At 48.3% G+C, this 16,785-nt stretch overlaps 1 protein-coding gene across 6 annotated transcripts in view; it reads right to left on the minus strand.

The window, feature by feature from the left end:
- The window catches only part of PDXDC1 (pyridoxal dependent decarboxylase domain containing 1), a 59,471-nt gene that overhangs the window by 832 nt on the left and 41,854 nt on the right, over positions 1-16,785 (minus strand). For 2 of the 6 annotated variants that reach the window (XM_007986367.3, XM_007986368.3), the window contains 11 exons: positions 15,417-15,467; positions 11,504-11,567; positions 8,933-9,021; positions 7,839-7,944; positions 6,014-6,185; positions 4,909-5,027; positions 4,492-4,613; positions 3,417-3,509; positions 3,242-3,338; positions 2,259-2,363; positions 1,556-1,788 (listed from right to left, as the gene is read on the minus strand). In XM_007986367.3, the coding sequence (XP_007984558.2) occupies positions 1,556-1,788; positions 2,259-2,363; positions 3,242-3,338; positions 3,417-3,509; positions 4,492-4,613; positions 4,909-5,027; positions 6,014-6,185; positions 7,839-7,944; positions 8,933-9,021; positions 11,504-11,567; positions 15,417-15,467 (1,251 nt within the window). Of the gene's footprint in view, positions 1-75; positions 1,789-2,258; positions 2,364-2,728; positions 2,884-3,241; positions 3,339-3,416; positions 3,510-4,491; positions 4,614-4,908; positions 5,028-6,013; positions 6,186-7,838; positions 7,945-8,932; positions 9,022-11,503; positions 11,568-15,416; positions 15,468-16,785 lie in introns of those variants that run through there. The other 4 variants (XM_037989827.2, XM_073015186.1, XM_037989828.2 and 1 more) reach the window with 3 other exon arrangements.

A 16,785-nucleotide genomic window follows, 5' to 3' on the forward strand; every position in this document is an offset into this window, starting at 1 on the left:
CCACTGGTCTATCAGCAGCTATTTCAGGTACTTGGGTAAGTCTTTTGTAATAACATTTATAAACTGAATTCACTGTTAACAATTTTAAGAACCTTTATTGAAACCAACATTCAAATAATATCTCAAGGGTGAAATGTTTCAGCAAAACCAGTTTTAACAATTCCAAATATATATAAAAACATGTAATTTTGTTAAAGGTGATAATTTACCCCTCCCCCATTTTATCTGCTATAATTCATTGCACCAAATAGGGAAGACTTTAATCATCTGCACCAAAAAAAACCCACAAAAAACCCTGCATTTGTTTTAACAAGTGCCAAATGTCAAAAATCCCATCAAATCAGAGTATAATTATAGGCTTAATACGGTATAACTAAGGCTTCCAATACTACAGTCCAGAAACCCAGTGTGAATTCCCCATTTTCAGGTCTCCCAAAAGTTTTTGACTCCGCTGGACTAAGAAGGCACAGGGGCCATGACTTACTACGAAGTGATGCAGTACTTCGGAAAAGGAGGAACAGGCAGTGCGTGCGAGCTTCTACTGACTGAAGCAGGGAGCCTGGCTGGATCAGCATGAGAGTGATCTGCTGGTTCGTGTTTCTGAGTTGGGCCCAGGTGAGCTGCCAGGGCAGTAGAAGCTGCAGAAGCTTCAGTGGGAGACAAGTCAAAGGGGTACTTGCTTTCAGATTTTAACCCAGGTGGGTGCTATGCAGCACACGGAAGAACAGGCTCTTAAGGGTAGCATCTATTGGGTTTTCACCTACTAAACAGAAATGAGCACAGTCTGTACTTATGTGCCAATTTAAAAGCTTTACCAGTATTTAAAAATATATGGTCAGGAGGAGACTTTACATAGTTTCTCTTTACAAACAGTATATAAAGGGAGAAACGGGCTTGTGGCAGAGGACAGTCCTAGACAGCAGCCTTGCCACAGCTCAAGTGGACACAGTCCTTACTAAGTCTCCAGGAAGAGCAGTAGCTGGGGAGGGTTTCTGATGCTCTTATTTACAATCCCACAAACACTGCTTTCCTTCAAGCCTAGCAGGCCCGTTGTATATTGCAAGTTGATCATACTAAAGACCGACTAACACCGACAGCAAAGGAAACGGCCAGTCTCACTTCTGAAGTGTCGCAGAGAACCTGGAGAATGCTAATGAAAAGCTGTTTGACCAAAAAGTTGCCACATGCAACCTCATCACTTAGGCTTATGTTTAGAAAGAGCAAGGGTCCAAGTGGTAGACACTTGAAATTCGAAGTGTTTTTTGTGAATAAAAAGCGTTTATGGTAACTTAGGAAAAAGTGGTATTAGGACAGCAAACAGTTCCTGGTGGTTCTACATTTACAGGAAGTTAGACGAGCTGACTGCCCTCCTAGAAAGCCTACCTTTCAGGCACATAATTATGCCAAAATCCCAGTGAAGCACAAATAACAGTAATTTATATTAGTATGTGGCACAGTTCACATTTCCAATAGAACTTCATCTTCCCTGAAACAATACTCAGTAGAGTCTCAAACCACACAGTGAGTCTTATCTTAAGCTCTCCGCTCCTTCTACCTGTGGGTGGTCATCTTCTGGGTGTGGGGCCCCTTTCTGGAAGGCCTCGCTCTGGTTGTCGTGCTGAGGGCTGGGAGCCCCTGGGTGTCCCTCAGTGCTGCTGGCCTCGAGGGTGATCTGCTCCAGCCCACCAGACAGGCGCTCCACCTTTTCTAAGTCTTCAATGTGGCTGGCTGAGCTGGTCTCACTCAAAGCATCTGAACCTCGCAGGGACCTCTTAAAAGGCTTCTGGCCTACAGAAAGGGCAGACAGACCGCGCCGAGGCTCAGTGAGGAGACTTCCGCGACACAGGCTGGCTCTGCAGCAGGTAACTGCTTTACTTCTGGACACGGCTTCCGCAGAAATCTTAACTACTGGCTCTGAGGTGTGTTCAGAGATGAGAAAACCAAGAGCTGCTAGCGTGACACCAACATGCTCCCCAGGCCAGGGAACTCTTAAGGTCATCTCCATTAGGAAATGCGCAGGAGGGGAAACACCACAGTGACAATGTCATCTTTCACTGTTGGGGGGAAGTTGGGGAAGAAGACCCCAACTTCCCCTTAGCATGCTACCGAGGGATTTCTTCAAGGCTGAATTCCACAGCCACCAAAATGGTTAAAGAGAGGGCGGTGGTTGGTCTTAAATGAAGAGAAATAGACCTCTGGAGTTCAAGAACCCAGAAAACAAAGGAATACCTGAACTCAGCGTGGGGGGGGTCACTTACCTGGAAGCCTCTGCTTGGTGCGGCTGCCCGAGGGCGTTGGAGGCGGCGTGACTCCTGCACCTTGTGCTTTGTAGACGTATATGGGTTCCGTGGACTCCAGAGAGCCTGCGGGAGAAGAGAGGGCTGGGTGGAAACTACAGGCACAGGCCGCCCTGGAAGACACCACCTGCCCTCACATAGCCTTGCTCCCCAATAACCTCTTTCCAGCCACTGAGCCTGCCACAGACCGGTGGAGACGAGAGCACTTATGAATGTGCTGAGAGCTAGAGAAAGCGCCTCACAGTGCCAGCACTCGCCAGCAGTGCCGCATGAGTGCACCCGGGGAGCCAGGCCCAACAGGGAAATGTACTGTAGCCACAAGAAGTGGGTGCCTCTGCTGAAGGCTAAGGCTTGGGAGATTAGAAATCAGATTATCTTTTGCTTTCATGACAATGGAGCCATCGTTTCCTGGGGAAGAATGAAGGAAGGGGCTCGAGTGTAGGAACTTCCTTCCTCGGTAGAACAGGAAAGGAGTCTCCTCCCCACATTCCAGCGGCTGGAACGCTTGCTGGCTGCCTGGTTCAAAATAAACTCTGCCAGCGCTCCATGCTTCAGTCTCTGCATTGCTGCTTGCAAAAGCCGTCCTCTGCTGGCGCAGAACACATGTGAAGACAAGAAGTATTAACCCTGAACCAAAATGCCCAAGACACAGCACCCTAAGAGTCTGCACAGCTGAGTAGGCGCGTCCTCATGGCCTCAGCGGTGGCAACAGCTGCAGAGAGCGGGTAGCTGCTTCCCTGCTGTTTCAGCCGCCAGGGTGTAGGGGGAGGAAGAGGGCAGGGCACACCAGACCTTGTCTCCTCAGATGCCCAGCCCACACCCAGTGACGAAGAATGGGAACCAACCAGGCCGGGCTTCTCCGTGCAAAGAGTGTTGGGACCCAAGGGCATCTGGTGAAAGCTCCCAAGGTCAATGAGACCTGGGAGGCAGCTACGCCATCCTACCTGCTGTCAAGTTAAAAGTTCTTCCCTTCTGTAAAGCCTGGACCGGAGAAAACCAATTCAGCACGGAGCCCACTACAGGGATCTGCCGCAACACCCCCTGCAAGACACGACCAGTGCTCAGGGTCACCTGGCCTCGTGGTGGTGCCCCCAGCCTGCTGCCCGTCGGGGGCCTCACCTCTTCCAGAAGCCGTTCTTCATTTGCCTTCTGCAGCTCGACCTGAGCTTCCTGAATGCCTTTCCGAACCACCTCTGTCATGTTTTCCAGAAGCTGCGGTTAAGACCAAGAAAGGCATTACTTGTTTAAGCTGCTCGCCTGGGGCCCAGAAGAGCTAGTAACACCGCACTGAGGGAATATTTCAAAAGCAGGTCAATAAAATCCTGCATTGAAATGCCGTGTAAAAAAAAAATAGAAAATCAAAGACAAGCAGATAAAATGCTCATAAGAGACCTAGGCAGACACACCTTGGTGACCAGCCTCATTTGGTAGGTATTCTTGAAAACAGAGAAGTCATAAAGTCAGGCTGGGAAGAAACCTCAAGGAGTCCACCCAGGAAGGAATGAAGCTGGCTCCTCGGCCACATGCCTCTCTCCTTTTACAGCAGTCTTACCTTGGCCCCTCTTCTCTCCTTTTACAGCAGTCTTACCTTGGCCCCTCTTCTCTCCTTTTACAGCAGTCTTACCTTGGCCCCTCTTCTCTCCTTTTACAGGAGTCTTACCTTGGCCCCTCTTCTCTCCTTTTGAGTGATTTTAGGGAAGTAATGATCTGTTTGGAGGATACCTGATCAGCCTTCTAGCCTGGTCCTCCACACTAAGGGACCCACAGCAGTAGGTCTGTTCCTGGTGGGAAGTGCTGTAGGCAAGGGGTATGGGGGGAACCACACATAAAGCAGTCCCTGTTTCATTCACCCTCAGGACACAGCTCCAGAGCGGAAGTCCTCCCTGACCTTGGTGGCAGGGGTGAATGTGTCTGCCTGTGTGTCCAGCTACCCGCCCTCTTCTCCAAGGCGGGGTTACTACACAGCGTGGCTATGTGGATCTTTCCTCCTGAGCTTGGGAGATCACTGGGGCATGGGCTGTCAAACCCACTTGGCATCCCTGACACCTGGCACAAGGCCCAGCTTACAGGAAACACTGACAGACTTTAAGAGAGACCGAACAGACATCCCAAGGGCAGCTCCTTTCCTCGTGACCCCCACTGTTTGGTGGGACAAAACTCAGAAAAGGAATGAACACTGATGGGTGCTACGGACCCTGGAGTTCTCCTCTATCTCCCGGGCTGTGGCCGCAATGGTCTCCACGAGCTCAGCCACGTCCATGTCCTCGCTCGCCATGCCGACATAAAGGCAGCTCTTCATGCTCTTATACTCAGGGCCTGCAAAGGAAATGAGACAAACTTGGGTTCCCAAGTCCTCTGTCATGGGTGAGACGTGGACCTGCTCTCCTGTCCAGTGGCCCGACCACACACAAAGGGGTCTCCTCCATGGAGATTCTAAGGACAGAGAGAAAGGCCTGGCAAGGCTGCAGAAGGGGAGGGAGGTCTCAGAACCGCACCTTCGCCCAGAACTCAGCCGGAGAGGTGCTAACCCTCCAAGAGATAAGCCATCTTCTTTAAAGCCAGTTAGCAAATGTCCTTCCAAACCTCACAGCTGACTTATAAAAGTAATTACCTATTTTAAATGTTAGGTCAGATTCCAGTTCATTTAACTTTTTCAGGAGTCCAGCATGGATTTTTTCCCCTTCCGGATCTGATTTCAAACTGCTCTTATCATCATTAGCATGTTCATACCTAAAATAACATCAAACGACAGCATTTCAGCCTGAAAGATCAAATATCTCTTCTGATACAGGATTATATTAGCAAGACAATGGAGTGGAACCAATGGGCAAAAGAGCTACTGTGAGTGTCTCCAGACCAAACTTTCAGGAAGGCCACAGGTGTATAGATTGCCAGGAGTAAAGAGAAAGTCACAGGAAAGCCTTTTTTTTTTCTTTTTTTTTTTTTTGAGGCAGGGTCTCACTTGGTGGCCCAGGCTAGAGTGCAGTGGCATGATCTTGACTCACTGCAACCTCCACTTCCTGGGCTCAGTTGATCCTCCCGTCTAAGCTTCCCGAGTAGCTGGGACTACAGGTGTGCGCCACCACCCCTGGCTAACTTTTGTAATTTTGTAGAGATGGGGTTTCGCTATGTTGTCCAGGCTGGTCTCAAGCTCCTGACCTCAAGTGATCTATCCTCCTGTCGGCCTCCCAAAGTGCTGGGATTACAGGCAGGAGCCACCATGCCCAGCCGAAAGCCTAAGTCTTTAGTTCCATGCAAGGTCTGGAAGTCTCATGTGCAATACAAAAAGAGGTTTGCCTCACCTCTGAAGGCGAGAGAAAGCAGCCACAGGACTGCACCCACTGAACGAGAAAGGACAGGGGAGTTCTCTCTCCCCAAGAGCTGGGTTCTTTCTCTTACTGATTTGCAGTTCTCTATATGCCCTGGATAGTAACCATTGTCAGTGATCTATACCTGTTGGCATCTTCTCCTAGGTAGCTGAGAATCGGCACATACAGGCAGGACATTCAGCAACTCCCCTCCCTGAGTGCCATGGTGGGCCGAATCGCCTGCTTCCACTGTGCTTTTGTAAATGTCCAGAAAACTGAGTTGCATTTTTGTTAAGTATATTGTGACTACACAGTCATCTTGGATTTCTAAGGTGGTTCACAAAATGACCCACCCGTTTTCTTCATACAGAAAAATCTCTAACATCAAGTGGCAGGCTAAGACTTTACCTGACAACCCCTATTCCAGGCCAGTTAGGGTCATCAACATATAGGAGACCTGCCGTTGCTTCCACTTCCTGCTTGAACTCTTCACGCAACTGGAGCGTAGAGCTCAGCACTGGCAGTTTGCTTTCTATGCAGGCTACAAGCTGATCCACATCCTCTCCCCGAGTTCCTAAAACTGAAGATGTTCACAAAATGTCAGAGAAATGCTCACGAGATGGCCAATGACAAGAGGGCAGGGCTCCCTCTTCCGCTACCGGGAAGGCCAAAAGCTTGAGGTACTCCAGTTACCTGGAGCCGTGGAGATTTCTACAAAAAAGGAACTCAACCCAGACATGGAAGAATTAGGGTTAGAAACGACACAGCTGGCTGTAGCAGGCGTGGAGTGTTTCCCTCACAGATGTGGCCCACAATGACACACTCCAGTGTTAGAAATCACTCTTCCCACAGCAAGCCTACTTCAGGCAGGCTGGAGACATCACACCACAGGTTCAGCACAAAAAGCCAACCGCAGATTCTATACATTCCTATGACAGAGAAAGGGAAGTACTGTGGTGGGCTGGTGTCCCCACACAGGAACGGCAGGGAGATGGTGACAGTGCCGGGCCTCAGGGCTCACTGGCTTACTTTTGCAGTGTTAGAGACTAAGCCTGTAGAGCTGTGGCCAGGCAATCCTTATAGTGGCCAGTGCTTTGGGAAGCTGAGGCAAGAGGATCACTTAAGGCCAGGAGTTCAAGAGCAGCCTGGGTGACATAGTGAGACCACATCTCTATGAAAAATTTAAAAAAAAAAAAAAATAGATGTGGTGGTGCTCGCCTGTAGTCCCAGCTCCTTGGGAGGCTGAGGCAGGGGACTGCTTGAGCCCAGGAGGTCGAGGTTGCAGTGAGCTATAGTCAACACACCGCATTCCAGCCTGGGTAACAAATGAGACCTTGTTTCTAAAAAAAATAATAAAAACCAAAGCACAGACCCCCAGGCTCCATTCTAGACTCTCTGGAGGTGGGCAGCCACTGGTTGTGTAAAGCTCCGGGTGACTGTCACGTGCAGTGGGGAGTGAGAACCCTTGCAGTGGGAAACTGAATATCACAAGACATCAAAATACAGGAATTCTGGCCTGGCCAACATGGCAAAATCCCGTTTCTACAAAAAATGCAAAAACCAGTCCAGTGTGGTGGCTCATGCCTGTGGTCCCAACTCCTCAGGGGCTGAGGTGGGAAGATCATTTGAGCCCAGGAGGTCAAGGCTGCAGTGAGCCATGATCGCACCACTGCACTCCAGCCTGGGTGACGGAGCAAGACCCTGACTCAACAGCAACAAAAAAGGAATTCAGGTGGTGACTTTTTTTTTGAGACGGAGTCTCCTCTGTCGCCCAGGCTGAAGTGTAGCAGCGTAGTCTCGGCTCACTACAACCTTTGCTTCCTGGGTTCAAGTGATTCTCCTGCCTCAGCCTCCCAAGTAGCTGGGACTATAGGCGTGTACTACCAGGCCTGGCTAAATTTTTGTATTTGTAGTAGAGACAGGGTTTCACCATGTTGACCAGGCTGGTCTTGAACTCCTGACCTCAGATGATCCGCCTGCCTTGGCCTCCCAAAGTGCTGGGATTACAGGCATGAGCCACCAAGCCCAGCCAATTCAGGTGACTTCTGAATTCTCATTCTGATTCTGATAAGTTACATGGGAATGCTAATCTACCTAAATTTAGCCCAAAAGAAAAGAAAATGCCCCTCCAAAAAGAGATGCTAATGACTCCAGGAGAACGGAGTATCATAAGCGCAAGCCAATCCACCCAGCAGCCCCAGAACAAGAGCAAGGGATGTCCGAGCCTGGTTACCTGCTGCTGTCATCAAAGGGCTGAACCGCACACAAGTGCCCTCGGCTTCCAGATCCATGACCGTGAGGCCACTTGCAGGCACCAGCTGCTTCAGCTGTTCTCCCAGCTGTGAGGAGGACAAAATGAACACCCTCCTGTAACGAGGGACTCCGAAGTCTTCAGGACCCACCCTCATCCCCTCAGCCCCAGACCAAAGAGGCTCCCGGAGAACTGGTTCCTTCTCATCTTTTGACTGTCTCTGAATACTCAGAGCAGCTTTTTAAAAACAGTAATTTTATGTTTTTTTATTAATACGAGTTCATCGTAGAAAAATTTAGGAAATACAGGTAAACAAAAAGAAAAAAATAACAATGACCCACAACACATTACTAAGCGACACCCACTGCTGACATGTGGTCTACCCCCAGTGTCACTTCTCTGAGTGGCAGGTGGGGTGTTGTAGTTGTTGCCATAAAATAGGCTACTCGACACTGCTTAGTAACCTGCACTGATTCATTTTGTTCATGATGACCAGTTCCCTTCTGCTTGAGACATTCACCTCTATGGTCTCTCACAGCTGTGCTGAGCCCCAGCATGGGTGTACCAGGACTTATCCGCCAACCCTGCTAGGCTGGGCGTGTCCAGCATTGGCTAGGACCGCTGCTGACGCCGTCCCACACTGTTCACAACACGCTTCAGACTCAAATCCTAGAGTTACTATCCAGTGCCCAAAAAGCTACTGAAGCGCGGGCCTGGCTCCACACTGCCAGCTGCAGATGCTCGGCAGACTCTGCCTGGGGCTCCCGGCTGTGCTGCCTGGGCTCACCAGAACCCACTGCAGCTGCCCTGCAGCCCACATGTTGCCTGTTATCTCACAGCCTTATATGGCAGCAAGGAAAGTGAGGGAGCAATGCCGGAAGGACTTGCCAGAGGTGACCCAGCTCGTGAGGTGGTAACAGAACGGGGAACAGAACCCCAGAGCAGGCCCAGCACTGGCAGGGCGGCTCCTCCTGTGGGCCTCAGTTCCCATACGGGAGCGTGCGTCACCCTCACCAGCAGGTGGGACGGTGATGGGCCGGGACCTGAAAGGAAAGGCAGGCAACTGCCATTCTCACCCAGCGATTCAGCGCGTCACACGAGTGCCTCTCCCGGCCAATTGCCGAAGGTGTCATGGTGGGCACTGGGACAGCTTTAAACACCGGATCTGACACCAAAACACAGAAAGGCAGTCACTCCCAGAAACACAGCTGACCAGAAACAACACCCTCCCAACCCCACTTAATCATTCCCATCCCAATATTAGCCCCAGGGCACTGACTCGTATTACTGAATTCTCATGTATTATCTGACACAAGAGCTACGTTTCTTCTTCCTCATGATCTATGTGACACTTGAATACATTCACATAAAACAGAATGATTAATTTCAGTTTTGAAAAGGTTTGCTTTCAAGGGATTTCAAGAGGAAAGAGCAATTGTTGTAAGTGAGTAACCAGTCTCCCAAGCACCGTGTGAGGTCTGTGAGTGCCACGATCATCCAACTAGGCCTCACAGTGGGTGCCAACCCATGCCAGGCACAGAGCCTGACACTTGAGACAGAAGGCAGGTAAGGTTTCTGTCATCTTGGAGCTTACATTTTAGTTGAGGAAATGGACCATAAAGAGAGAAAATCACTCCATGTGGTTGTTAGTGTCACGAGAGAAGCTGGGGGCTCTGATAGAAAATGATGGAGTCCCTCAGGCAGGACAGGCAGGGAAGGCTCTCTGAGGAGGGGGATACTTAGTAGAGACCGAAATGGTGAGGAGGAGCTGGCACCAGAAGAGAGAAATGTGTGTGAGGCAGAGGGAACACCGAGTGTTACGCCCTTGCAGTAGGAAAGGGCAGTGTTCCTGCAGCGCGGAAAAGACTGGTCTGAATGAGGCACAATGAATGAGAGGGAGAGGGGAAGAGGGGAAGTCGGGGCAGAGTGTGCAGGCCTCATGGGGCGTGGGAAAGCCTGGCCTTTGTTCCACTGAAACGGTAAGATACCCTTGGGCTCTGGGCAGGGAAGTGACAGATACAGGAGTGCTGGGAAGGGAAGAGCATGGTCCCTTTAAATGACACAGAAACAGGGAAGTGAAGTGCTGGGGAGAGAAAGGCGGGTCCCTGGCTAGGGCTCCACCCCACGGACCTACGTGAGGACAGGCACTCCTGCCTTCCCCTACATGTAGCATTTCCCAAGACCACCCTGGCCCGCCACACCACCATCCTGGGCCTATAAAAACCTGAGACCCTAGTGGGCAGACCAAAGTGGCTGGATGGCAAGAGGAACACATTGGTGGAAAAAGACACAGGGGGCTGGTCATCGAGAGCAGGCCGGCAGAAGAGCACCCCGGACCGGCAAGCCAGCAGGCCATCAGCCAGCGGGATGAGGCGGAGTTTGGCCAGGGCCGCTGACCGGCCCAACTCCAAGGGAAAACGATCTCCCTTCTGGATCCACCATTGGCGGAGAGCTACTTCCATTCAATAAACCTTGCACTCATTCTCCAAGCCCACGTGTGATCCCATTCTTCCGGTACACCAAGGCAAGAACCTGGGATACAATAATCCCTCTGTCCTTATGATAAGGAAGGGAGTCTAATTGAGCTAAAACAAGCTGCCTACAGACGACTAAATTAAAAGAGCACACTGTAACACATGCCCACTGGGGCCTTAGGAGCTATAAAACATTCAGCCCTAGATGCTGCCACGGGGTCAGAGCCCCACAGCGCGCCTGTCTGTCTGCTCTCCTAGAGGTCTGAGCAGCAGCGGGGCACTGAAGAAGCGAGTCACACCCCCATCACGTGCCCTGTGAGGGGGCCAAGGGAACCTTTCCAGTTTCAACACCATGTGACTTCCACTTACAACCCTCACTCTGCCAGGTGGAGAATGGTCTGGAATGGGCTGTGTAGAATGTATGAAAGTCAGAGATCAGTTGAGAGGGGACAATAGCCATCCAGGTAAAAAAATAACGGTGCCCTGGACTAGATTGGTGGCACTTGGGACATTCTTTAAAGATACAGATTTCTGGGTACAACCTACTGACTCAAAATACGTGGGAAGTAAGGCCCACAAATCTTTATGTTCAAGCATAAAACTCTTTTTTTTTTTTTTTTTTTTTTTGAGACGGAGTCTCGCTCTGTCGCCTGGGCTGGAGTGCAGTGGCCGGATCTCAGCTCACTGCAAGCTCCGCCTCCCGGGTTTACGCCATTCTCCTGCCTCAGCCTCCCGAATAGCTGGGACTACAGGCGCCCGCCACCTCGCCCGGCTAGTTTTTTGTATTTTTTAGTAGAGACGGGGTTTCACTGTGTTAGCCAGGATGGTCTCGATCTCCTGACCTCGTGATCCGCTCGTCTCGGCCTCCCAAAGTGCTGGGATTACAGGCTTGAGCCACCGCGCCCGGCCTCAAGCATAAAACTCTTTCTCAGCCATTCCAGCACTGGTCCAGGGACTGGCATTTGGGAACCCCTGGTTTAATCACCACAAACTATCAGCAAAATGCTAAGGCATTTCGGACTGAAGTTTTCATGAACATTATTACATTTTTCTGAAATGCTGACTAAAGATTTTTTGCAATAAAAACATTTTGAACTATTTAACTTGAAATGGTATCAAATGCAAAGCCTTTAACACAGATATGAAAATAACCCTCTTTTAAAATTCACTGACCTGAGTCTGGTAATTCCTGGAAAAATCTGAACACCACCACTGGGGAGCTGAGCTCATCTTCCACCTGGAAGAATGGAAGTCTCATATCACCAACTAACATGAAACTCCAGACACCTTCAAAATGAAATGCTGAGTTCAAAAACTCGCTTAGAGATGCTGTATTTGTAAATAAACACACTAAAATGTTCAGAGATTAATTTCAGTTGCTAGAAAAACAAAAATCAAATGTTTAGTAGAATTTTAAACAATAACTATGAGCCAGCCCCTGAAAGCACATTGTGAATTATACGATATCTGACACGGGTACATTGAAATTAAAGCATGCGGAAATTTTAATAAGGGATAAACATAGGTCTAACATTAAAGATTCAAATCAGTAAGAAGCAGTCAAATTAGACTCAGTGCTGAGAGAGCCCATGCTTTCAAGAATCCCAGAAATTATGCAAGATTTATTGAAACTTAAACTTTTTTTTAGAGATGGGGTCTTGCTATGTTGTCCAGGCTGGTCATGAACTCTTGGCCTCAATTAATCCTCCTACTTTGGCTTTCCAAGTGTTGGGATTACAGGCGTGAGACACTGTGCCTGGCCAACTAGAAGTTTTTATACTCACAGGAAAAAAGGGGGAAACAAGTACTTTCTTCCCCTTTGTAAAACTTTTGGAACAAGATGCAATCCTGCTGGAGATGTAGACAAGCACAGCTGAGAACTGGATCTGTGTATTTTCTAATATATTTACTTATTATTAAAGACAGGCCACAGACGACTAACTTCATTAGTGGGTTTCCTAACAGTTGAAAACATCCACTGCATTATGTGTTAGGATAATCCAGCAGCCAGTTCCTGTTCTGCATCAAACAGTATACCCTGACCTGGTCACGCCATGGGGTCAGGGTACCCTAAGCAGCCATGTCCTTGGCCGGCTCTGTGGCACTGCAGGGGCGTGTGGGCGGTCCTGGGGGAGAAGATCTCTAAGCATCCAACAATCCCAGAACTATAGCTCTAGTCATAAAACTCCTGTTCCAAGGCTCTTTGAGTGATGACTCACTGGTAGGGCCTCAACAGGAAATGCTAACTTGGAAAGGCAAGAAGCAGCGGCCCAAGATCTTTTCTACTAACTTTTCAAAGGACCGTGTGGACAGGATTCAGATCAAGCAGGATGCGAATTCAAATCTGCCAATTATTTACGCGGCCAGTCCTGTGCTAAGTGCCTTCACATCCATCATCTTTCACTTACACAAATACAACATGTGATACTTTTAAAGGTATGGCGGCAGCGGGGCGGGGGGGGTTGCTTCATATTTACATAGGGGGGCAAGTTCAATAAGCAAGTAGGAACAAAAAGGCAACAAAATAATCCACCCATTCTCCCATACTCAGCTAGGAGATGGCAGAGTGAGGTGAGTGCCAAGACTTCTATGAATATTAGGATCATCTTTTCTTTCTTTGAACTCAGTGGTCTTAAATGTCAATGTGTGTGAGAAATACTACACAGGGTTAGAGACACTCCTGGTTCTAGCAACGTGATAGACTGAGTGGATACTGAAGCTGTCAATTCTGAATATCTGAAATACTGGATTAAATATAACTAAGAACCAAAAAAAGGTTAAACCATGGCTGGGCTCACACACACACAAAGGTGAATCCACACAGAGGAAACAGAAAGACGACTGTCAGCTGAGTGGCAGGGGATGGGGGCATGTCTGGGGCCTGGCACTGGGCTTTCAGGGCTAGGGTCTTGGGTGTTAATGCCCAGGTGAGGGACAGTGGTGAGTCTGTATAAGGCCTTTACAAAGCTTCTATAGGAAAGACAAACAGATCTGATTTCAGATAGTAATAAGAGTGACGAAGATGACCCAAGGGATGGAGTGACATCTGATGGTGGGAGGGTATCTTAGGGTGGTCAGGAAAGGCCTTTCTGAAGAGGTGAGATTTGAATTAAGATCTGAAAGGTAAGAAACCAGCCATTAGAAGAATTGGGGCTGGGGAGGCTGGGCGCGGCTCACGTCTATAATCCCAGCACTTTGGGAGGCTGAGGCGGGAGGATCATGGGGTCAGGAGTTCAAGACCAGCCTGGCCAACATGGTGAAACTCCGTCTCTACTAAAAATATAGAAATTAGTGGGCATGGTGGCGCGTGCCTGTAATTCTAGCTACTTGGGAGGCTGAGGCAGGAGAACTGCTTGAGCAGGGAGCCAGGAGGCGGAGGTTGCAGTGAGCCGAGATCGTGCCACTGCACTCCAGCCTGGGCTACAGAGCGAGACTCCATCACAAAAAAAATAAAAAGAATTGGGGGTGAGGGGGTGGGAAACGGTGTTTCCAGGCAGAGAGAACAGCATGTACATAGGAGACTGTTGGGAGGGTTAAATGAAATAACGCATGTAAGGTACTTAATACCATGCATGCATTTCACAAGCAGCAGCTGGGACGGTGGTGATGACAACAATGACTCACAGACCATAACACCTCATGGTGTTAGCCAATTATTGTATCCTCTACTGAGAAAACAGCCATTGGAAGAAGGGACAGAGCAGGCTTTCTGCCTGGGCCAGCGTGGCCTACAGAGATGCTCCAAAACAACTGGTGATTAGCACCACTGGGTCCCCCGATTTGAGAATGAGGGAGCAGCGATGACTGAGGAAAAGCTGAGTGCGCTCAGCATGGCAGGGGCAGGAAAGCAGACAGGCCCAGCACTGCCTGGATTCCTAACAGCTTGCTCAAGCGAGGCCATAATTTGCTTCTCTGTTTGCAATCAGAGGAGTTCAACCAACATACTTTCATTTGACAGTGGAGCTCGCAGGCCTGGAAAGAAAATGACTCAATGTCACAGGGTCACCCTGTGGCACTGCTCAGTGTAGGGCCCAGGCCTCTGAACTTAGATTCATCCCTTCTGCTTTTCCAGTGGTCCACTTCCTCGTCCAAGGCTAGAATCCCCCACCGAGCTAGAACTCGGGTCAACTGGCTCCAGACTCCCACTCAGAAGGCAGAGTAGACACACCCCCTTCAACAAAACCATGTATTTTTTTTCTTCCTTGAGACAGGGTGTCTGTCACCCAGGCTGGAGTGCAGTAGCACAATCTCGGCTCACTGCAACCTCTGCCTCCCGGGTTCAAGCAATTCTTTCACCTCAGCCTCCCCAGTGGCTGGGACTACAGGTGTGTGCCACCACGCTCGGCTACTTTTTGTATTTAAACCAAACCATGTTCTAAAAGAAAAATAAACTCTACTGACTTGAACCCCAAATACGCTCAAATGTTAGTTGTAAACTTAAGCATACCTTGCAGAATTGTCAAAGAAACACTCAGTGAACCTATTTAAATCAGAATTTGACATATATTTCCTGAAGTTCTAAAATACAATGAAGCAAAACACAAAAACAATCAAACCTGAACTGATCCTCATTCTCTCCTAAATCCTTATTTCCTTGTCTAGTTATGCCTAGGGAGCAATCTCTGTTGGATTCACTTCAGGAAAGTATCAGAAGACAAGAGCAGGGCCATTTCCTTTTCCCTTTCTCCTGCTTCATGCAAATGAAAACAGATGGCAGAAGGTTTCAGAAAGAGAAGCCCAAAGCATTCTGAGGCACACAGTGAGTTTTCATTTTGGGAAGATGAGTGTGCCCAAGGCCTTGGGCAGCTGAAGTCAATGGTGTTTATCTTCGTGCAATTCTGAACTTTAACACAATAAATGAAGTCTATGAAAAGCACCGTAGGAATTAAACATTGTATGGTTCAAATTTCTTCGCTTCAGGCTCACTGTATAAATATAGGCAGTTTGTTGTTGTTGTTGTTTTTACTGGAGCTGACACAATTCCACTGAAATGTGGAGAAAATCATTCTAAAGTTCTAAAATCATTCTAAGTTGCCGAAGTTTAAAAAAAAGTTATGTTTTGAAAACGTGAAATTATATACTATACCAAGATTTTGATGTAATTCACTTTCTTCAAACTTTCCTGCAACCGTTGACTCTGCAAATGACAAAAAATAGCACGTGTAATCAAACGGACACGGGATATGAAGAAGTGGTTTTCACCAGGGGCTGTGGAGGTCTGTGAACATGAATATCAGGCAAAGTCACCTGCGACTTGGTGGTTTCTAAGTTCAGCCACCCATTTTTGTATTTCAACATCTGTAAATATTCACCAATCTTTCATTTAAAAGTTACATTAGTAATTCAAGGAAAGCAGTTTCTAATAAGACACAGAAATCTGTAGTATTTGCAATGTAAGTCTGTCTTTCATTCAAAAGCTACTGAGTATAAACACGTGCAAGGCACAGTACCGAACACTGGGGGAGACCAATGACAAATGAGAGGACACAGCGCACTCAAGAGCTGGTGATAAGAGCACGATGCTGCCACTCACCACCTGCAGGACTACGGGTAAGTCACTTCATCTGCCAGTCACCAGCTATTTAAGCTGTCTGTGCTTCAGTTCCCTCAATCATAAAATGGGGAGGACAGTATGTATCTCGCGTAGCTGTGAGGATTAAATGAGTTGATATGCAATACAACAAGTGCTTAGGAAGGCGGTCTAGAATGTAGTGTCACTAGACTAATGTCTGAATCCCAGGTCCCTCATCACTAATCGTATCTAACTCATGGGATTGGAGTACATTCATTAAACAGACACTCACTGAGTAGTGGACAGTAGAAAGCCCCTCAAGAAATTCCTTTTTTTCTTCAAGAAAATTAATTCTGAATACACTGTCATGAGTGGAACTTACATTCTAGTGAAGCTGCAGGATCAAATGAGATGATGCATGAAAGTACTTCGTGGTGCCTGACACTGAGGTGTCAATAACTACCGAAGAAGAGAAACAAGAGAAGGAAGAGGAGGATGAGGAGGCGAATGCTGATTTGCGCTCTCAGGAAATGTACGCTCCACTGGGGACTCTAAGGCATGGCTATATACAGATGGCCATGTCTGCTAAATGTCCATGCAGTTTAACACATGCATTTAGCCCATGAGTCGGCAGCAGGACAGCATTCAGTTCCTCAGAAGTATACGGTTCTGCCTGCAGGAAGATGCCAGAGCTGTGCTGACCTCAAGGGTTTGGTAGTTAATGGCATCATTCTGCACTCCATAGCCAAGGGGAATTGAAAAAATCTCCGAGTGCCTAAACCGTCTCTAAATTAAGTTATTAAGGCTTCTCTTTCCTAAGAACCACATCTCAAGAAGTGAGCTAACAGCACAGTGAGACACTTTTCAAAAAATGCACTGCTTCTGTAAACATAATGAGCATCCATCTTTTTTCTTTTCTTTTTTTGAGACAGGGTCCTACTCT

The sequence above is a fragment of the Chlorocebus sabaeus genome, chromosome 5 (genome assembly GCF_047675955.1).
Source record: "Chlorocebus sabaeus isolate Y175 chromosome 5, mChlSab1.0.hap1, whole genome shotgun sequence".
In the NCBI taxonomy this organism is placed as follows: domain Eukaryota; kingdom Metazoa; phylum Chordata; class Mammalia; order Primates; family Cercopithecidae; genus Chlorocebus; species Chlorocebus sabaeus.